Source organism: Eurypyga helias, unplaced genomic scaffold (assembly GCF_000690775.1).
Source record: "Eurypyga helias isolate BGI_N326 unplaced genomic scaffold, ASM69077v1 scaffold12043, whole genome shotgun sequence".
Lineage (NCBI taxonomy): Eukaryota > Metazoa > Chordata > Aves > Eurypygiformes > Eurypygidae > Eurypyga > Eurypyga helias.
The window spans coordinates 23,640-46,860 of record NW_010239310.1 but is presented as its reverse complement, the minus strand read 5'-3'; the positions used below and the strand labels follow the sequence as shown (position 1 = coordinate 46,860).

Below are 23,221 nucleotides of genomic sequence, written 5' to 3'. Positions count from 1 at the left end.
TTTGAGTGTTGTTAGGGTTGAATTTTCTTGTCCCTGAGGAAATACTCACCTGTTCTTAAAATCCTGTGGTATCTATAGTATTCAGTATAAAAATTGGTTCCATCCAAATTATCATGAAGAAATAAATATCATATAGAAATAAATTTTAAATATTTTCTGTATTTACAAATAACTGTATTCCATAACAGTGGCTTAAATTTCAGCATGCATTATAAAGACTAGGTATAAGAATGCTTTCATTTTCCAAAAATGCTTATATGATAGCAGTGTCATTTTCCTAGTTTGAATATAGGTACATGCTTCGTTAGGCTTAGGAATCTTACTATGGTCTGGTAACTTTCCTTCTTGGTAACAATATAAATACCAGTACAAATTGTATTTGCAGTTAAATAACTGCAAATAACTCTTTCTTTGGATTCAAAGGAAGTTGTGGGGAGGCAAAACTTTATTTAATGATTTGGCTTAACTGTTTCTTGAAGAGGATTTTTTTCTGTTACTCTTGTGTTTTCCTCAACAACCCATTGTGGTAGAGTGCTGCCATCCAATTCTAGCCAAATTTTTTGCCAATTTAACAGAAACTTCATTTCTTAGGTGTTAATTGTGTAAGGATTGATTTTGTGTGTCTAAACCTTTTTCAGAGCTGAATACATTCATACATTTAGAATGAATTTTGGCTGAATGTTGAAAAATATGTTTTGAAAGAAAAACTAGCTTTGCTGGTTTTGTTTTGTAGAAAAATGCTGACAGTGGATAAATGGGAAATTTTGTTTGATAAAAAGTGTTTATGGAGCATGGGGGTGGGGGAGGATTAAAATAAAGAGAATTGTCTTCAAGAAAATCGTAAGAGAGACTCTTAGGGACTCTGAAAAGGAGACTTGACTCTTTTGAGTCACTATTCAAAGAACTTCTGATAACTAACAACATTCCAAATGAAGCAAGTGAATATTAAAGAACTTCATTGCTTTGACTTAGTGACTACAAATATCTACATTTAACTCTTAAGTTACAAATCTTCAGTTGAATTGCGTCAGAAAATAATTAAGCCCTGTCTTTGCTAAGTGTAGTTCTGCAACAGGGTTTATTTGGAAACCTGAAAAAATAGTAACAGTTGGCAATAGGGAATTTATGTACTTTATGAAAATGTTAATACTGTCTAATGTTTAATAAGATTTCAAATTATTTCTGGGTTTTAATGTACATTCAGGACAGTCATGTTTTTTGTTTGAAACAAATATCTCCTGTTAGGTGAGATATTCAGGAATAGGAAGTGTAAGTGTTAGGGATCGTAGTAAAGTATTGGTTAATATTGTTAGTGTTGTATAAAATGCTTTTGGATATCACAAATACCCCTTAGTGCTAACCTAAAAAGTGTCACCAATAGAAGTTAAAGATTTATTAGGAAGTAAAGCAGAGATGTTTTTTCTCTGAGACCTTCTGTATCCTTCCACTTGACATCTGTAGTGAAGTATTACAAACAGTGTATTTTACACCCAGTTCAGAGAGTCCCGCTGCACAATTCTTATTCAATTTGGTAATATGAAATAAATATGATGCTGTTTTTATGAAGTGCAGCAAAACAGTGAAGAAAATCAAAACACAGTGGAAGACACAATTCCTTCTTCCAGCTGAGCTCAGCTTTGCTTCCCTCCTATTTTAATTTGCTAATGCTGTGGATTCTGTTACTTTGCTGAAGGTGAGTAAGTGAGGAATAAAACAAGGGCTTTTGATAGCCTGTTTACTGCTGTGCTGCTTTATTGAGGATTTAAGAGAATTACTGGTATATATTTTTCTCAGTAATTCCAGTATAACCTGTCTGTCTTTGTTCGCACGTCAGTCCTTTCTCTGAGCAGTTACGATGCCTGGTCAGTTGAGTCTCATTTAAGAGTGTCTGTTGGGTCAAAAGATTAACTGAAATTTAGAAGTTCTGTTGGCTAGGATTGGGGTGGAAAAGCACTAGAAATAGCAAGGATAACTTTCTAAAACATTTGCACAAATAATGCAGTCTTGTCAGTAACAATTTACGTTAGAATGCTGCTGAGTTCTGGGTTTGGTTTACCTGCAGGATTTCCTATGGAACAAAATACTTCTGGTTTGGGTATTTTTTTCCTTTTACTGTAAGAAAAGGGGAGAATGACCACGATACTCAAAGATTACTTTCAGTGTGTGGCTCATTCACTTGGAAAACCTTAGCGTTACCCTTACCCCTGTAGGAAGAGTCTATTCTTCTCGCTAGACAGGACCGTAAGAGCAAACTACCAATGCAAGAGTGGCATTAACTTGGCAAAAATCGAGATGTGATTAATAATGTTTCTTTGACTTAAGAACTCAGGAAAGGTATACAAGAATTCCCATTTAAAATTCACAGAAAAATGGAAGAAGAAATCTATCTGTATGATGTAAAAAAAAAAAATAAAAGGGTGTGTGTGTGTGGAGGAGAGACTTTAATGTTGAGCTGTATTGTTGCCTTCAAAAGTACCATTTTTGTTCAGTTTAGCCTTTTACTCAAGATTCTAGGAAATGGACCCAAGGAAAATCAATACTTATGTGAAATGGTTTAAAAAACCAAAAAGGATCCTGTCCTCTTTATTCAACATCTTGATTTCATTTAGATAATTAAGAATCCATTTTTTCCTCTGCTACTCTTTCAGTCTCTTTAGAAAAAAATATTGTCTCTACAGCAGAAAAGGAGTAGAGTAACAAACACACATTCTTTTTTTCTTGATTAGCTGGTTTTAGTTAAACCAAGACACTTGACCATTTTAAAGCCTGGCTTTTGAAAAGAGACTGTGAAAAAGATATAGAAATAATCAGAAGTAAAGAGGAAGACATTTTCTTAGTAAGAGATAAAAGATTTTTAGTGAGATGCTGTTCCTTGATGGAGAGATGTAATTATTTCTCTGCCATGGTAAGTGTCTCGGGGTGAATGTCTTTCACTTACTTAAAATGAAAGATTTCTGAAGTTGTGTTTTTACACAACTTTCAACGCCTAGATAATTTACTGAGCCAATGGAATTCAAATCAGACAGGGTATCATAGTCTGACAGGCAAGGTCACTGGAGTAAAATCAGTTTATATAAATGCCCATAGTGAGTGAACTGAATAGGAAAGGAGAAATCTGTGACATTGATTTACAAATTTGCAAGATAGTAAAAAAATTAGATTTAATTTTTAGGGTGAAAAAATAAAGTCATCATAAAAATAGTAAGCAGATGGTTTTCAGTTGGATGCATAAAATAAAAGATGCAAGACCTGTTCCATGCCTGGAGTCCTCTAAAGATTGTTCCTGTTTCATTTGTATGTCAGTTACTGATTTGGATTGATTGTATTTTAAAATCTTGTATGCTTACATCAGTCATGATAGGAACTGATGTGATTACTTAATATTATTTTCGGGAATGCTAATAATTATTTATTCTCTGCTGTTATTTGAATTTTATTCATAAACCTTTTACATATTGTCAGAGGAAGAAAATATCACTTCATGTGGCCAGCTTTTGACAGGTAACTTATGTTTAGAGTTGGTGTCGTGTTTCTTAGAACAAAAAAGACATCTTGGAGAATAAGTTAAAAAATACATTTTAAAAACTAAGTAAGTAGTTAAAAAAAGAAACAAACCCACACCATAACATTCTGTAGAAGTTAGGAGAAATCTCTAGCTGTGTTACTAGGCGGAGTCAGAGATTCAGTCATCATAAGAAGATTTCATAGCTGTTTATATTTAAAAATATAATACATACGCATGTACGTGTCCTGGACAAATGTCAAATCATGAGACTATCACAGAAGGAAAATGGGTATGGCTTAGGGGACTTTTGGATTGCTTTTGCTTACGCAAATTAAATTTCATATTTCTGATATTTCTGAATGGAAAGATTTGTCAGAGTTGTAGAGATAGTGGTTATAATTTTCAAACAGGTGTAATCTTCAGCTGTTACCCACTGTAACTGCCTTCTCTCCGTAGTCAATCAGCTGGTGAGAGTGTTAGCTCCACAATGTTCCTGTGCATACCTAGGATTCACCTGTGATTTTCACAAGTAGCACAAACCCATGTTCACAAAATCCATCTTGTAGCACTGAAATTTTTTCCAAAACACATATTAGTAGGAATTCTGACTCACTCTTTAATAACTTGACATTACTACTATTCCTTTGAAATCCTCTTGGGTTTTTTGATATTATAGATATTGAGTGAATACTGCCAGTATTACTGTGTTGTGGATTAACCCCAGCTGGCAACTAAGCACCACACAGCTGCTCACTGTCTCCCCTCCCCAGTGGTGGGATGGAGGAGAGAATTAGAAGGGGAAGAGTGAGAAAACTGGTGAGTAGAGATACAGGCAGTTTAACAGGTAAAGCAAAAGCTGCGCACACAAGCAAAGAAACACAAAGAATTCATTCACCACTTCCCATGGGCAGGCAGGTAGGTACTCAGCTATCCCTAAGGAAGCAGGGCTCCATCACATGTAACAGTTACTTGGGAAGACAAACGCCATCACTCCCAATGTCCCCCCCTTCCTCCTTCCCCCAGCTCTATATGCTGAACGTGACACCACATGGTATGGAACATCCCTTTGGTCAGTTGGGGTCGGCTGTCCTGGCTGTGTCCCCTCCCAACTGCTTGTGCACCCCCAGCCCCCTCGCTGGTGGGGTGGGGTCAGAGGCAGAAAAGGCCTTGACTCTGTGTAAGCCCTGCTCAGCAGTAACGAAAACATCCCTGTGTTATCAATGCTGGTTTCCAGCACAAATTCAAACCACAACCCCATACTGGCTACTCTGAAGGGAATTACCCCAGCCAAAACCAGCACATACTGGAAGGGGAATGCTGTACATTTTCCTCTTCTGTCACTAGTTTACTTGTGTTTTATTCTATCACGTTTCCATATGTTTCTCTGTTACATTTAGTTTACAAATACAGATTCTAAGCAAGATTGGTGCTGTTCCTCACATACTCATATGTTCTTTTCACTTGTTCTCTACAGTATAAAGGTATGGATGTATGTTAATGTTCTTCATAGAGAACACTTGAAAAATAGCAATAAACCTTGCTTCCTAAAAGTCCTGTTATTAACCAATGGTATTTCTGCATCCAGGTGTTCAAATGTCACTTAAATTCATAGAGAAATATGTATTGGTTAGTAGACAGATTTAGAAAATAACTTTCTTTCATATTGTTAATGTATTTACAGTTGAATAATTGATGCTGGCTCTCTTTTTATACTTGTAGAGCTCTTTTTAAAATCACCATTGAGAGCAATTTCATCAGTGTGTAAAGAAGAAAAGATGCTCTTACATGCCATAAAGACCACCTTGAACATATGTTGCTTACCATATTCTCTACTCAAATAGCTTCAGAAAGCCACATCTCTTCCTAGCAGAATAATACTCTTACTGTTGCAGCTGATAGCTAAGTATAAAATTAAAAAAAATAAGGATTTTGATTTAGAAAAAATTTTGCGTTACTTTTAGCACATAACACAAGTAAATGGAGCAGAGTTGTAGGATTTGTTCTTCTGTTACATCCAGCCATTCTGCCCTCCAAATATGTTCAGTGCTTTATTGTGTTAACACTTAGTAGTTGCTATCTATTTTGCACTGTTAAAAATTTTCTTTCTGTTTTACATTTTTTAAATAACCAAATTTGATCTGTTTGAAGGAAGTTCATATATGCAGTCATATTAGGTTAAAAAAGTCTTCCTAGGACACAGAAAAGGTAAGTCTGTCAGTGGATGAAAGAATTAAAAATTATGTTTCTGCAGTTCATCTTCCTTTGTGTTGATATAAAAAGACTTCAAATTTGTCAGACTAATGAATTTCCTTTTCAATAACGCAAAATACTACCAGTAATATATTTTAATAAATGAATGCGCAAATAATTCTGGAAGTGTTTGAAATATGAAATACTTTGAGGCTCTTGCAGTAAATAAAAAGGAATTCAGTGAGTTTTTGCAAGCTCTTTGTGGGGTTTTTTAGGGGGTGGGAGGAGGGATGGGACTTTTTTATTCTGCGTAGGGTTTTTTGTTGTTGTTCTTCAACCAATTTCATTTCAGGGTATTTCTCAATGGAAATACTTTGTAGAATGTACTATAGCAGAGTAAAACTATTCCATACATGTATGGGAAGGGAAGGAGCAGAATAGAAGGCTCTATGTCTGTGTTTTAGTGATCATCAGCCTTGAAAAAAAGTACCAAAATCAAACCTCAGTCCAGCCTTCTGCCATCTTCAAAAAGATTTACTGTGACTAATGATTTCGTTTTCAGTGCAAAGTTCATTTATACAGATAGACAGTACATAATAGTAATTAGCCCATAATAGTTTTTAACCTACATACTGTCATCTTTAATTTTACTCAGGTTTATACTATGCAGAGAGTACACCTAAAGTATTACTCCATTGATGCAACCTTCAGAAATTTCTTCTTCCTCTTTAAAAATGTGGAATAACTGATTATTTTGGAGAGAAAGCTGTGTCGGTTTTCACATTGACACTGGATTTTCAATTTTGATTTTGTGCAATTTCTTCTTTCTGTTCATGATGATAGTTATCTTTCAGTTTGGTTTGACTTTGTTTTTTATTTTTGACTATGTATATGGATGGGAATCTCTTCTGAAAGGTGATTGTAATAAAATGGAACCTCTTTACTCATTTTGCTCCCATGGTATGTCTGTTTATACCATATTACATTAATGGGTAGTGTGTTCTTTGTGGACTGCATACTTCTGAATTACTTAAAGTAACAACAACAAAAGTGTTCATAAACTTTGGTTACCAGATCTTGTCATCTCTCTTGCAAACCTTGAAGTTTTATCAATAATCCTGCAGATAACAAGAAACATTGTTAGTAAGCATAAAATAATTGCTGAGTGAAGAATTGTGGACTGACAAGATTTATGTTAATCTGAATACTTTGAAAGTAAGAGTGACAAAATTGTTGGTAGGTATTTTATTATACTGTTGCATTTGTACATACCAGTCTGGTTGGGTAATACTTAAAATACATGTTATTTTAACTTCCTGTTATGGAGTTAACATACATGTTATGGGACTCCTCTTGGCAAGTTTCTGCAGTATTATAAATGACGAACTATCTGAAAAGAATCCAGAGATAGAGCAAAAATAAGATCTGCATATTTCAGTGACTCTCTAAGGAACCAAGATAGTTATATTTCCTTTCAGAAAATTACTTTCAGATATTCTGTCTTTTCACGCCCTTCAGGTTTAACTGCTTTTACCACTGCTCCAGCAGTGTCTCCTAGAAAGAATGCCTTTTAGCTCCAGAGTGTCTTGGTTGCAGAATGACTGTATTTTATGAATATACTGCTGAAAAAGCAGAAGAACAGTTGAAGCCTAGCAAATCATCTGAGCGTATGAATTTGGTCAGGAGTTCAGAGGATGTTTGTAATCTATTTTCTTCTGAGAAGGAGTCATCTTACAGTCTCTAAACTTGCTTCCTTTTGAATTAGGAATTCTAAAGAAAACTAATTCTTCACCAAACAGGTACAAAATACGTATGCATGTGAGTATGTAACTGGCGTCTGGTAAGAGGAAGTTCTGAGACTTGGCATGTTGATCCTTTTCAGTTGCTTATGTAGGGTTTTTTTTTGTAGCAGAGCATCTTACATCTGAGGCTTTACCTTCAACATATAGTTAAAATGACATAAATAGCTTCTGTGGAAATTCATGGCTGTTTGTGAGATATGCCCTGCACAGAACACAGTCTGTACACCTGCAATGGCTAGGATAACTTCCAAGATCAAGCAAAAATTATTAAAATCAGACTTCTCAGAAGCAACTTGGTTAAACACAGTTCATGCAGTAGTTGAGCAAGAGCTTAGGCATTGTGCTCTGGCTCCGCACACTTTCTTAAAGGTGGGGAAAAAATGTTTGCCTTTTGTCTTTTCTGTCTGATCAGTAGCTCTGACTGTTAACAACCGATTTACTGTGCCTTATGAAAGTCTGGACTACCTTCTCTGGAATAACTATGAGGAGTTCAGTCTGAATACTAAGCACAGCATTCCCAAGGTAGTCTGTGATACGGATCTGAAGACTCTTCCATTTCCCTGCTTTCTGGAATCCTCTCTTCCCATCAGTCGAGCATCCTCTGAGTGTGGCTTATTTACACTTTCTTCTTGCTTAGTACATTCAAACTGTCTAAATCCTGCTTGTGTTTCCAAATTCATGTCTCTTCCCTTTCTCTTCCTTTTCTTTTTTTTTCTCCTTGCTGGCCTGACTGTATCAGTTCACAGCTTGTTTTCTAAAATCTACTTTTATTTGACTTCCCTGAGAATGAAATATGATCATCCTTCCCCCAAAAAGTTATGAAGTACAATTGCTTTTATAATTTACATTCCCATCACTTTACATTGGCAAATACCTCATTTCAAATTTAATCACTTGCTCCTTGTTTTACTTTGCCATGGTCCTGTCTTTAATGCACTGTGCAGGACAGACCCATGTCCTTTACCTGTGATTTGCTCTGATTTCCCATTTAGTCATTTTCTTTGTCTTTGGGTTTTATTCTGCTCCTTGTATACAGATTACCAGCACTGAAATTAATAGCATTTAAATCGTCATTCTTTTCAAATATGTGTCCAGATTGTGGCTGTTACTCTTGTTAGGATAGAAGGGAAATTATTCAAATACTTTTAGCTTTCAAAAATACCATCATTAATGGATTGGTTCCTAGATATAGTTCTCTGAATTGCAACTGGAATCCTCATGTTTTCTATGTTGGTTTTTTCTGTTAATCTTATTAATATTGTTACTAGTTAATGTATGCCATTTCTGTTAAGACTACAGTGGTAGGACTTGGGGAAACTTCAGAACTCAGCAGTGGGGGAAACTTTAGAACTCAAAATTTTAAAGCTAGATAGAATTCTTCGAGTTTGTATTTTGAATAAAATTTGTGCTCCTGGTTTATGTTATTGCTTTGAGAAATGCTTTCTAGTGCTTTGTGTAGTATGTGGGCAGAACAATAAAATCAGTTTTAATATGCATAATTTGTGGTACAACTGATTTAACATATCTAGTAGGAGTCTCGAATAAGGCCTTTTTTCCATTGATATTGGTATGTTCAGTAATGGTTTGGATGAAGAACTAGATCTGTGGACATTAAGGATTGAATATTATAATATTGTAGAACTGCAGTGAGATCTTCATAAACCATGAAATAGTTTAAAATTCATGTCCTCAAAATAAATAAGTATAAAGTTCCAGCATTAAGAACTCTGAAAGACATGTAAATGAGATACAACTGGAAAAGTTTTTTCTTACTGAAGTACTTGAAAGTTTATAAAAAACACGTAAGGAAAACATGAAGTGGGATGTGGGTTTCTTCGGCTAACTCACTGTCTTCCTTTTTGGTTTAGAAAAATGGTTCCTGTTGCCATTAATTTTTCTGATCAGTTTTTATTTAATTGCTAGAAGGTCTCATATCAATGATTAAAAAAAACCCAACACCAGCTTCTGTGGTTTTAAAGGAGCATCAGTTCTGATAATTAGTCCTAAAGTCATCATACTGACCTCTAGTACAGTTGATCTGTAGTACCAAACATATTAATTCATCTGTTGGGGTGGAGGGGAGGAGAGAAAGGACAGTGAGCAAGACCAGTTCCTTATCACTAAAGCTAGCTGGTAAGTTAAAGCTGTGTTTCAGCTATTGTGGCAAGCAGTTGTGCTCTGAGTCATGAGCTGTTTTCACAGGGAAATATGTGTTGCCTGCCAAAACAGATTACTTTGCTTTCTACAAAATTAGCTCTTGCAGAAGAAGACAAGGCACTTGCCCAGATCTGTTGATGAAAGTTATGTTCTCAGTTACAATATTGGAAAAACTTGCTGAGATAAAGTGATGGAATTTATTAATACCTACATCAAGGTGTAGTTGTTCTGCACTTTGCCTCTGTACTTTTCAGACTGAGTTTGCATTCCAGCAGGTAGCAGCATGGTGCTTTGGGACTCGCTCTTTTTTTAGCCTTCTGGTTTGTCCCTTTGTTTGGAACCATGGAATGTAAGTAGACCATCACAGGGAGAGCTTACCACTCATTGCTTTGAAGTTGAAAAGTGTGTTTCAGGAACTCCCTTTTTCCCTGCTGATTTAGATGTCATCGTTATATGTCAGCCATCGTGTTGGCAGTTCCACAGTTGGGAAATTACTGGGTTTCCCTTTGGTCTTTCTCAAGCCTGACTCTTTGAGCTAGAAGGCTGACCTGAGATGCTAAGTTACTATCTAGGATCACTGTTATTAAGGATCATTGTTATTAAGGATCATAGCATCACATAAAGTGGAAAGGATTGCAGGAGGTCTCTAGCCCAAACCACTCTTCAGGGTCAGACTTAAGGTGCCCAGGACTTCATCCATTTGCATCTTCCCACCCTACACGGACAGAGAGAGACTGGGCAACATTTCTTGGCTGAGTCGTCAGAGTGGAAAAGCTTTTCCTTATAACCTGTCTGAACCTCTCGTCTCAACTTATGTGAAATATCCTTGACCTGCTGTGCAGCACTCTGAAGACCCTGTCATCTTCATGTGCTCCCCATACGTACTGGCAGGCTGCTTTTAGGCACCTCCAAAGACTTTCCTTCCTCAAACTGATCAAGCCCTAGCATCCCCAGACTCTCCCCACAGGGAAAGTGCTCCAGCCTTGATCATCTCAGTGTCCACTACTGAGCTCCTTCAAGTTAGACAATGTCTCCCATCTGTTGGAGGGACCAAAACTGGATGCAGTGTCTCTATCACCTTTTGATCCATTTGCTTAAGAGGTCAACTGGATTGTTGGTTAAACAAAATCATGTTGATTACACTTCATAAATGGGGCTTGACTTTCTACAGCAATGTTTCTGTTGTTCCCTTGCCACTCAGTATCTTGATTTGCAAAGGAAATTGTTTCATGCTTCACAACAGCAAAGTAGTTTTTTGGTTTTGTTGGGGTTTTTTTTCTTTGTAACTGTACAGCTGTGTAAGTTAAAAAATGAACATGTACTCCCCATCTGCCAGACTCTCAAAAAATGCAAGATTATAATTTTGTTAAAGTTCTTATTGTTTACGGTGATATAAAGAAAGTGTAAAAGATAGGGAACTTCTTTTTGTCATTGACAGCTGTGTGCTAGATACATGTGATTTGAGATGGTTAGGAAAGTTCCTGAAGTCATAAATGAATGCATAGACTCACTTTACCTCCTTTGTCAAAAATAAAACAAAAAACCTCATTTTTGTCATTTTTGAAAAAGCTCGCCGTGTCCAAACCTATACCTTGGAATCTGGCTTCATCTTTTTCTCCCCCATAGTGCATCAAAATACAGATAGGAGTTGTTTCTTTTTAAAGGTGTAGCTGCTGCTTCTGACAAACACAAGCTTTATGGAAAGAAACTTCAGTCTCTTTGTATGAATAGATAGGAGATGTAGCGACGGGTGTCACCAGCAGTAAGCATGATTTAAATTAGCGCCTAGACTTCCCTTAAATGACTTTGAAATCATGGAGATATTTAAAGAACAGAAATGTCTGAAGAATTGGAAGCCTTGAAGAATTTCATTCAGTCTTTATAGGAAAATACAGATACTCTATCCATTCAGGCTTCAATCACAACAGCCCACTGTTTGCATACTTACCTTGTCATAGCAACCTGTAAAGTACCAATTGCATTTTTTCTGAATAGTAGAGAGATGGTTTCCAGCAGAAACCTTCAGGTTATTCCATAGCTGTTTCTGTTGAGGGTATAGTCTTATTATTCGGTGAACAGTGTAAGTGGATTGATTAATTCTGAAATTCTGGTAGTATTCAGTTTCTGCAGATGCGTGACAGGTGTGTAAGTGATATTCTAAATTTTGTCAAATTCTAAACATGAGTTGTTTTGGTTTTTTTCCAGAATTTCCATATTTAAAGTCTTAGTTATGTATTAATGGAATTGTTCTAAAAGTTTTCTTTATATATCACAGTTCTGAAATTTAGTCTTTGGGCTAGATCACACTTGTGTATATCTCTCTGGCTGAGAAGAGGAGCTTTACGCTTGTGTAGCAATGGAACTTCAACAAGGCAGGTCATGCACATACCAGTGCTCCTAGATGTAGAATGAATGTGTAGTGCAAAAATATATATTTATTAGAGATGCCACTTTCCCTTTCTTTCTAATAATAGTGTCCCCAAATATTTTGCTTATCTTTTCTGGCCTATGATATCCCCAATGTATATACAGAGGGATCATTAGGTATAGTATTAGGAGGTAAATTATTACTTGGGTCTCTTGGGTCTTATTGCTCCACATATGGGTACCATATTCATATAGGCAATATTCAGATTCGGTTTTGCAATAATTTTGGTAATAGAAGAATAACAAAGTTTGCTTAAATAGGACTTAAATACTAGAAAAGGTAAGACTGAAAGAAGAAGCCTTAGGTTCTGCTGTTTGTGATAAAAGGAAAGAAATTTGGCATTGTAAATGAATGTGTCACCAGATAATATGCAGCAATTTACTCCTGAAGTCCTGATAAGATATGGAAGTGTTGAATTCATACTTTCCTTCAGGTGCTTATGCGATGAAATCAGAATTTCCTTTCATTTAAAAGCACATGTCAAACTCTGTAATCAATGGAGTACATTAAACAAGAAAAAAAGTGTGTGCAGAATAGAGATATATTCAAATCAAGGAGGTGGTGGATGATAACTGGTTTGTATCTTCAAAAATTGCTACAAATGTACAAATCAGAAATATATCACTAAAGAGGAAACTTATGCATTAACACACTTCTTTTTAAAAGAAATATGTATAAAATAGTCTTAAGCAGCAGTTGCATAAGTGTATCTTGACATAATTATGTTTTAATTGAAAATTGGGGACCATTGCGTAATTTTAGAATTGCAGAACACAGGCTTTTTGCATGAGAGCAAAATACAAATCCAATGCATTTGAAAAAGCATCCTCGGGTATAAATGTGTAAATGCTATAGCCGCATCTTTCTGGACATTAGAAGAGCATAAGCAGGAGCTGAATGACAGGCAGGCTGATTTTATTTTTTATTCATCTGCTTCTCAGACAGTAAAAGCCATGATGGTGTGTGGCCATCTAGCGGTCAACCCAACCTGCATGCACCAACCTTGTTTGGAACCATAATGAACCAGTCCTCCAGCTTTGCTGTGCACAGCTAAATTACAAACAGTTGTGGGGAAAAAAAATAAGTCTGTATTTTTTCTCTTTTGCCCTAGTGTTTTTTACAGGAGGATAACATCTGTGAAGTTTATTTCGTTTTTTCTTTCTCCTTGTCTTCACGACAAAACCATTTTTGTTACTAACAGTTTGTTTTTAGCAGCCAATTTTAAGGTGTGTAGGGTTTTTCCAGTTTTATTCTGTAAATTTTTTAAATGTCCGAATCCTTAGTAGTCAAGTAATGAATTTATTTCTTAAGCAGAAATTTACAAATTTATATGTTTCCAGGATACAAGATATTCTCTAAAGTATCTTTTGAAGTATACATCAATTTTGGAAGCAATTCATATTCGTATCTATGCCTCATGAGAAACTTGACAGAGAATATGCTGGCTCTCCTGCTTAAGTCCTTATTTCTAAATTGCCTTGGTAATAACATTTTTCTGGTATTTTTCTCTGAGCAGTGATTTTACAATGCCATGGGAAAATTATTCTGTCACAAGCAAAGGGATTAATATAAGCATCAGTAGGATACAGTGTAGTAGAACCACCATGGCAATTTACATCTCGAATGAGATGAGGTGAGGCTACATGGTTTGTGAGACCTGGTGTACTTCTAACATCTGCTAAGTCCCTAACATATGAAACTGAACTTTGTATTAGAGAAATAATTCAGTAAATGTATTAGTAGTAGATTTAAGCATTTGTATTTCTTGTTTTTACCAGATAATAGCAAAAAATCTGAAAAAATGATGGTTCCAGTTACTGGGTTTTTTTTTTTAATTGGGATGTGGACTTAAAAATGGTTTTTGCAATGATTTTGCCTTTACCCTTTGTTTCTTTTATCAAAGTGTCATTTTTTTCACATCTGACCATTCCAACTACAAGTTCCTTGAATTTTCAGTGTTGACATAGACTTCTGCTCTTTTTTAAATTGCTGTAGATATTTCTATTTAATTTGTAGATTTCACCAAGATGACAGATAAGCATAATGCCATAAAACCTTTTTAAACTCACTCTCCAGCATGCCACCATCCATCCATTAACATTGAACATTGTATCAGGATGGTATTGGGTTAATGTATGTAATGGTTTGTTTCATTTTCAGGTATTTGGAGTGGATGACAGCCAGGATTATAATAGGCCTGTTATCAACGAGAACCAGAAAGATTTAGTAAAAGATTGGGCTATAAATTCTGCTACAGTAGTGCTGGAAGAAAAAAGACCACTGAGTACAACTGGATTTCTTGACACGGAGGTAGAATTTAATTTTTGACGGTCTTCTTTTTTCTTCCAATAAGAGAGAGCACTAGTAACTGACCAGTAAGTGTTAAACAGCAAACAAAAGCTCGCGTAGAAAACAGTAGGTCAGATCTACAATTATCTTATTTTTCTTAGGCTTTTATTGCATTATCAAAACTTCTCTGTCAGAGATGGGCACGTTACACTGTGAAGGTGTGCCAAACTTCGCTACCTCTCTGTGTGCACTAACACCAGTGTACTGGGAATGTCGCAGGAGCTTCCTTGCAGCCTTGTATTTGCAGCATACCTTTGCACAGTGTGCACTTCTTGTAAGCCCTTCAGCAGAACTGAGGAAAAAAGCTGGTTATGTTTTGTAGCCCGAAGCAAGTAGCTGTATTAAAAATCAGAAATAAGGTATATGTATTTAATGTGTGATACGAAGTCAGCTAAGAAACAAATGGTGGGCAGTACATTTCAGAATTTTTTCCAAAGCCAGGTGACTTCAAGTTCTCACGTTCACGGCTAAGTTCTTAAGGGAGAGGCTACTCATGAGAAGTCACTGATGTTAGTTGCCTCAGAAGCAGTGTTATTTAGTCAGTTGGTGAAAGATTAGGCAAAGTAAAAGGCCTGTTCTTTATATATGACTCAGAATATGCACACAAGCTAGATATTATTTCATATTGAAATCTTGGGAGACGTTCTGATATCATCGTGATGGATAAACTATAACATGAAATGTGTTGGGAACAGAATGGGCTCACACTGGAACAGAATTAATCTGGTAACAGTAACAAAGCACACCACACTTAGTTCTACTTGCCGTGGCAAACTGTTTCTGAAGTGTGATCCTGCAAATTAGCAAACTTTATAAATAAGAACATTTTCTGAAATATATCAAGGCTTAAAGTATGACTTTGTGTGCCTGCCATGCAAATGCATTGGTTTTAGTTTCTAGGAATCTGTTTCCCCTAGAGGTGTGCTTTATCATGCTTGTGTTTTAGCTACTGTGCAGTCGTGACACACCGTGTGTTACTGTATCTAGATTAGTATCTGTGACTAGTTTCACTAAGGTTATTATTTCAAGTAAATTATTGCCATACAGCATGGGCATATCATGTGGAAGAGTTTGACCCTTTCCACCTTGCTTCTTTGCATGAATCTATAACTACAATCTTTCTCTTTTTTCTTTTTTCTTTTCTTTTTTTGTAGCATTCAACTGTTTTGTGCCATATCAATTTTCAAGATTATAGAAGTATTGATATTTTTCCATTTCTATAATTCCATAAGCAGCAGCAGAATATGAGATTTATGAACATAATTTAGCTTTCTAGGTGTCATTTTGCAACTAACAGGGTTTGATTTTAGAAGATGAGATTTCTGTAATCATAGGGCAGGTTTAAGAATCCTTCTGGCAATGGCATACTAAAACTTGATTTAGGTTGCAGTTACAAGAACTATGTCTTTTTATTACTGTGGATGCGTTGCTGAATAAAAAGGTCTTTTGTATATTGGGAAGGGAATGTGTTATTTAGCAAAGTCTTAATTTACAGGATTGTTATGAGACATAGTAGGGGAAAAAATGAAAATTCTTCAGTAGGTAAAGGAGCAAAACTGACATAAGCAACGTGGGTATAACAAGAATTAGCATAAGAAGACATGAGGACAGATGAAGACATAAAAAAGCCTAGCAGAGAAAGTTAAAAATAGAAGTTGGTTGACATGTATGTAAAATTAAAATAGAAAAAAACAGTTATGTTTTGGAGTAGCAACTGGAAAGAATCATAACTATTGAGAGAAGATTGTAATATTTGAAGTCTTATTACCAAAACTTCCACTGAGTTTGTTTTATCATTAGGAAAGGGAGAGGCAGATACGTTTGATTTGTAAAGTATGTGGGTATAATGTTTTCATTATATACAAACTTTTCTGCTTGTGGTGTTTGCAAGACTTGCTGCATTACTGAGCTGTGGATCATAAGATCATAAACGTAGTGAAGATCTTCGCTAAATAGTCAGGTTACCTCAGGGTAGCTCAGTGTTCCAGGCTTGCACTGGAACTTAGATCGTGGCTGGGCCTTGTTCCAGCTGCCCATCACAGTTGTACCTTTAGATGATTTAGCAGAGGAGGTGAATTCAGAACATGATTGACATGGAAAAAACCACCAAATAAAAACTTAACAGATTTAAATTCAGGAAGGTGGAAAAGGTGGCTTGGGAAATTATGGGGATTTTATAAAAACAATTCTGGGGTTGAAAGAGTAATCTTTATCATGAATAATGTGCTTGGAAAAGACCTAAAAAATTGCTTTTCTCATTAAAAAATTCTCAGGTTTTCTTTTGACATGACAAGCCTTAGGACTTCAGAGAACTGCATGTCATGAGACTAAATAACATGCAGAGTGAGTGTCTGACACAGTTGGATTAAGCCTGCATGCACTGTTTTTTGCCTTTTCAATGATTGCAGTTAGGCAGTAAGAATACTAAATCCGTCTATTTAAAATATTTAAATGTTTTTATTTTCTATATTATAAGCTGCCACTTGCCAACCAAGGTAAGTGTGATTTAAGAACAAAAATAAGATAGAGAGCAAAGAGAGTATTACATTTTATTGTTACTGTCTGTTGTTACTATGTGAGCTTGATTAATAGAAATACTGCAGATTTTACTGCTATGATTTATCCATTTTATTTTTTGTGGACAGTTATCTGTACTAACCACTGTTTTCAAATAATGCACGTGGTTCATAAACACTGATGTGCTTCTTAAGGACATAACCTGGGGTCGGTTTGTCTGTTTGGTAGAACTTCCCCTGAAATACTGGCACTAGAATTCTTACCAGTCTTGGTTAAGAAAGGTGAATACAAGACTAGAGTAGGTAAAAAGGGGTCTACTCAGATTATTAAGGGATTGGAGATTTACCGTACAGAGAGAGATTGATGTCATTAATTTTGTCTAGCAAAGTAGTAGCTGAGGTGAGTATAATTGCGGGGCTTTGCTGTATAAGTGGAGTAAACGCAACAGAAGGAAAAAGAACTATTTTGATAGATGTCAGTTCCAGGAACAAATGTGAAGATGTTCCGTGTAAATAAAGTGAGGATGGAAGTTTGAAAGATCATCACCGTGGGAGGAATATGGTTCTGAAGCAGGTGCAGGGGGGATGACAGGACACTAAAAGAACTGCTTTCAAGATTTCAGTTTATGAAAGGATGGAGTAATATGATTCTTACAACATGAGATAATTGTCCTATGTGTCTGAAAAGATGCCTTTTTTTTATTATTATTCATCTTGTTGAAATAGATTTTTAAAAAATATCATTCTGCTCTGAAATGTCAAGTAATGAAGATGCTTCCAGGTGTCTTCTGTGTGTGCTATGTGGATTTCGCCCCCCCCGCCCCAAGATTCAGAGCCTGAAGCCCTACATTTTCAGGCTGAATAATACATCCACAAAAATCCACTGGTACATTTTCTGAAGACGTATTACTCCAATGTAGCTTGCATGGTCAATAAGCGTAAGGGAAAGCAGTTCTAACGTGAAGTTAAAAAGATGGTATCCCTTATGTAAACACAGCTTTTCTGAAAGAGTAGGAATTCCTTTGGTACTGAACAGAAGATTTGGAGAAAGTGCTTATTTGAGAGCCTGCAAGATACAAATTGGTATGAATTATAGGAAGAACATTAGGATAACTGAATGTGACTTTTTTAATGTGTGTTTTATAAACCTTTCATCTTTTGGATTTGCTTAAACTATCATCAAAAGAAACTACTTTTCATAGCTTTGTTGTTTGTGCTTGTATATTCAGAGAATTGGCAAAAGTAGAAAACATTTTTTTGGCAGTCTAGGTACTTTCAGAGAAAAGTGATTTATCATGTTTTACTGCAGTTAATCTGCAAAGCCTTCGTATATTTCTATATTGTGAAGTGGAATTCAGATGTCTGATGCATATTATATCTCTCTGGATTTGGTTAGGTGGTACACAAGGAACTAGTTGGAGTTTTCTGTAGCAAAGATAACTGGGACATCTATCATTTGGGTTTGGCTATAATTGTTTTAGTAAAGATGGAAGTTCACTAGTATGGACAGGAAATATAGAAAAGAAAGTTTAGAGAGATGACAGAAAAATGAGGCTTCAGCAGTAGTTGTCAATGCATAAATGCTGTGCATATTTGCATAGGGGGTTTGAATTACTCTTTTTGGCACCTCTTTCCTTGCATTGTGTTCAGAAATGTCCATAAATAACAGAATCACTTGTGTTCCTTTGCTGTTATTAGACTTGAATTTTATAACATTTTGATTCTAATAATTGAATTCATACTGTGTAAATCTCTATAGTAGTTCAAACAAATTATTTGGTGTGTTTCTGACTTACTACATTCGTAATATTCTGAAAGAGATCTGTGGTGTTGCACTTGTTTGCATTAGTTAGGGTCATTCATTTAATCGGGAGAAACGAACATCATAAAGTCAAGTCTTTCAAATGTCTAAATTAGTTAGGGTCATTCATTTAATCAGGAGAAACGAACATCATAACGTCAAGTCTTTCAAATGTCTAACTTTTACTTTGAGAGAAGACATCATACACTAGATGACATTGTTCAGCATTCCATTTCAGCTAAATAAATTTATGAAAGTTAAAGTTGGTTCCTGGTCAAAGACTGTCATCTCAGAATGGCCAAAGCAGTAGACAAAAATCTGTGATTTGAATAGAAGTCATGATTTAAACAGGCAGCAGAGCTTCGGCTAACCTTTGAAATAGCTCCTACACATTTCCTGAAGCAGCAGGTTACTGGCATCTCTGTGTCCTTCCCATCTCTTTTGTTGTTCTTAACTTGAAATTTTGCATTTCACTTGCTTGTGGTTATGTAACTCCTTTGGAGCTGTAGTCAGTGACTTCTGTCATTTGCAGTCAGACTTACTGTCAAGAAATTTAATTAATTTTCTTTCTAGGTGATGAGATACTGATTACACTGACTTCAGTGTTACTCAGTAGGATGGTTTAAACTGATTTTTGCTTCTTTTTTTGTTTAGGCCAAACACATGATCTAACCTTCTTTCCTTCTTTCTAAGTTATCTTACTCTTTCAGTCCTTAAGGTAGTCTTTCTGTAATGAAGTATATACAGTGTTTCATCTGGACAAGAGGGTCTTCTAAACTGGTAAAATGTCACTTTCTTGTCTTCCAGAAGCACATTTTTAACTTCTGAACTCACACACACCTACACCTCATGTTTTCTTTTCCTGCTTTTCTGAGCTGAGGACAGAAATAAGCTGGTTTTAAAACTAGCACATGTTCCAATGTATTTTATATAGGTTCTGATGTTTAAAAGTTGACTGCACTAGGAGGTGCTGTTTATTCTGTATTGATTCTGCAACTATAGTTATTTTGTTTGTTTGTCATTCTGGAGCTGGTAACTCTAAAATTTATTGTGGTAAACTCCTATTTTCAAATTCCTCCAGGAAAATAGTGTCTGACATACCTATTCAGGAAAAGCCTGGAAGGAGGACATGCTTGTTATCAACCAGTTGTAATTTTTCTTCTGCCTTTTTTCTTCCTTAGGAAGGTTCTGCTGCCCCTGGAAGTAAACGTTGGGTGTCACAGTGGGCCAGTTTGGCTGCCAATCACACACGTCATGACCAAGATGACATCAGATTGGAGTCATCTATGCCCGCTCCATTAGAAAACGGTATTAAAAGCTGTGCTTGTTGTTAGTGTCTGCTGAAGAAACCTATAAAAGGGAGGAAAGTGTGATTACATACCTAGACAAGCAGTTTTCTAACTCTTATGACCTCATCTTCACCTGACATTCTTTCATGTTGTTGAGAAGAAACAGCATAAAAATGAGTTCAACAGTAGTGTTGTTTGGCATGACAGAAGAGTGCCAATATTAAACTGAATGTTACTAAGACAAAAAATACAGAAACTGTTTACTATTGAAGAAGATTTCACTTGAATGCAATTTGGGTTGCCCTGCATAGTATGTTTCTTCCCTTACATCTTTCTCAGTACTGGCCCAAAGCTGTAAACAGTCCCGCCTGAGGCTGCGGTATTCAGCTGAAGCGTGGCCTACTTCCTTGTCTTTGAAACATGGAAAACCTTCTATGTTTCTTGAAAACTATAGAAACCGTCTCCTCAGCAGTGCATCTCGCTTTCTTGCGAGTGCCAGATGTTCAGGCTGTCTCTCTCCTTAGTTAAATTATTCACATTTGTATTTTAAATGGTTTGTTCTTTAAAATGTATACTCTTGACTATAATGGAGCTGTTTACATTACTCCTCCTTTGCTTTTTTATTCCTCTCTATTTCACCTTAGAGATGATGTTTTAACACAGAATTCTAGTGTTGTTTTTATGCTGATACTTGTGTATTGAGGTGGAGTTAATGTAGCTCTTCCTTACACAATTGACTAATTACGAAGGGATGAGGTAATGAAGGCTTCGTATTCTGAAAGTGATACACAGTTTAGTGATCAAGAAGTAACTGATTATCAGTCTACTACCTTGAGATACGTTTTTGTCCTGCAATTCCAGCATTTCCTCTTATTACAGCTGACTGCCATTTTCAGCATCAAAAGGAAGTTCGAGAGATTTTTCATTAGGGACAAGTGTTTTAGAAGTAGAAATTATTTTCTGTGTACAGCTCTCCTGAAGATGGTGTACTACCATCTACAGAACATGTCCAATAACCTCTTGGTAGACATTCGTGAGTAGAATAAATTTTTTTCTATAGTTTTGAGCATCTTTTTAGGGTGTGTTTTTTTGGGGTTTGTTTACACACACCCACACAAAGACACACACCCCCCAAAAAAAGGCTGCATTTACAAGTGTAATACGTGTTCTCTACTCTTTTGTGGAAGAGCTGCTGGCTTTTGAAGAACGATGATGGCTTTTTTCAGATTTTTAAAAATCAATGTCTGTTAGAATTTCAGAGCAAGCTACATCTTTAGTCTCTCAGTTAGTCTCTCAGAAGACTGCATTTTCAACTGATGAAATCGTCTTTATGTCTTTCAGAGCAGAAACCTCTGACTCTCCCTGCTTAGACTGCAAACCTTGTCCCAGCACTGCCCAGCAGTCAGGCTTTCGGCACTTAAAAATTGCTTATTACTAAGTTCTTTTGTTTTTCACTGGGGTTTTTTTGGTTATTTTTTCACCACTACCTCCACATTGTAGTGGTGCTGGCTTCTCAGACCAGTGTAGAAGTTTAGTGACAGAGGTTTCTCTAAAGGGTTTATCTGTTCCACACCCACACACAAACAACAACAAAATATTGTCCATATTTTTTCTGCTCAAATTTTAGGTTTCTTGGTAAATTTAGATAAATCCCTTTGTTCCTGGCCCGGGTTAGATGAACTGAACCATTGTCTGAACTGTTCAATCTTGAATCCCATCGGTGATAACTGTATCTTTTTTTTCTTTCAAACTCCCTCTATTTCTCCTACAATACCTTAACTTAGTTGTAACTAATACATGCATTTTCAAAATCAATTCATGATAGATTTATTTTACTGCCATCAGATTTTATGTTACACTGATAATTCAGATACTTTTGATGTTCTTCAGAGAGATCTTACGTTTAAAATTTATTCTTTACTGGAAAAAAGCCAGTTAGCTTTTAATTCTGTGTATTATTCTGACACAATGAAAGCAAAAGAAAGAACGTGACCTTTAATTCTAAATTTGAATAAATAACATGACTAATTCTCATGGTTTAACCACAGCCAGCAACTAAAGCACCACACAGCTACTCACTCACCTCCTCTTTCCCCTAATGGGATGGGGAGCAGAATTGGAGGGAAAAGGCATTAAAACTCATGTGTTAACATAAGAACAGTTTAATAATTAAAAGTAAATGAACTAAAACGATTACATTAATAATACTAAGAATCACGGAACGGTTTAGGTTGGAAGGGACCTTAAAGATCATCTAGTTCCAACCCCCCTGCCATGGGCAGGGACACCTTCCACTAGACCAGGTTGCTCAAAGCCTCATCCAGCCTGGCCTTGAACACTTCCAGGGATGGGGCATCCACAACATCTCTGGGCAACCTGTTCCAGTGCCTCACCACCTTCTCTGTGAATAATTTCTTCCTGATATCCAATCTAAACCTCCCTGATTTCAATTTAACCCCGTTACCCCTTGTCCTGTCACTACAGGCCCTTGTAAAAAGGCCCCCCCAGCTTCCTTGTAGCCCCTTCAGGTACTGGAAGGTGCTATAAGGTCTCCCGGAGCCTTCTCTTCTCCAGGCTGAACAAGCCCAACTCTCTCAGCCTGTCCCCATAGCAGAGGTGCTCCAGCCCTCTGAGCATCTTTGTGGCCTCCTCTGGACTTGCTCCAACCGGTCAATAACCTTCTTATGCTGAGGGCTCTGCCTGTTTGTAGCAGAGCAGGAGAAACGGATGTTCTGTCTTTGCACTCCTACCCTGCTTCTGAAATTACTCCTTCCCTTTTCCTGCAATATGCTAGTTTTAGGAATTACACTTTTGGAAGATGGCTTTTTCTGTCCTGGTCACAACTCTGTGATAAACCAGAAATGGTTCATTGCAGAAATTCCATTGCAGCCTTTTAGACATTGCTTTGATAGACACATGCTCTATATCAGCACTTCACATTGTGCAGGATGAACTGTTCTTTAGTATGACCCTCTTGAATATTCTACTTCTAGTAACACAGAAAAAAAAATTTTGATGTATGTAATCTCTTTAGTCAGGAGATACCTGATCTTAAATTATGTTAGCACATGATTTTGTTTGGGTTTTATTACAAAATGTATTGCAACAGTGAAATGAAATAATATAACTAGTTATACATAACTTATAGTATATTGGAGGTAGTTAATGTCATTTACAAAGTTTC

The 23,221-nt window shown here is 36.3% G+C and overlaps 1 protein-coding gene across 1 annotated transcript in view; it reads left to right on the top strand.

Moving 5' to 3' along the window:
* Positions 1-23,221, top strand: part of CEP170 (centrosomal protein 170kDa) — a gene marked incomplete at its 3' end in the record, with an annotated part of 70,968 nt that overhangs the window by 24,182 nt on the left and 23,565 nt on the right. The window contains exons 9-10 of the mRNA XM_010148109.1: positions 14,243-14,392; positions 19,930-20,056. Coding sequence (XP_010146411.1) covers positions 14,243-14,392; positions 19,930-20,056 — 277 coding nt within the window. The remainder of the gene's footprint in view (positions 1-14,242; positions 14,393-19,929; positions 20,057-23,221) is intronic.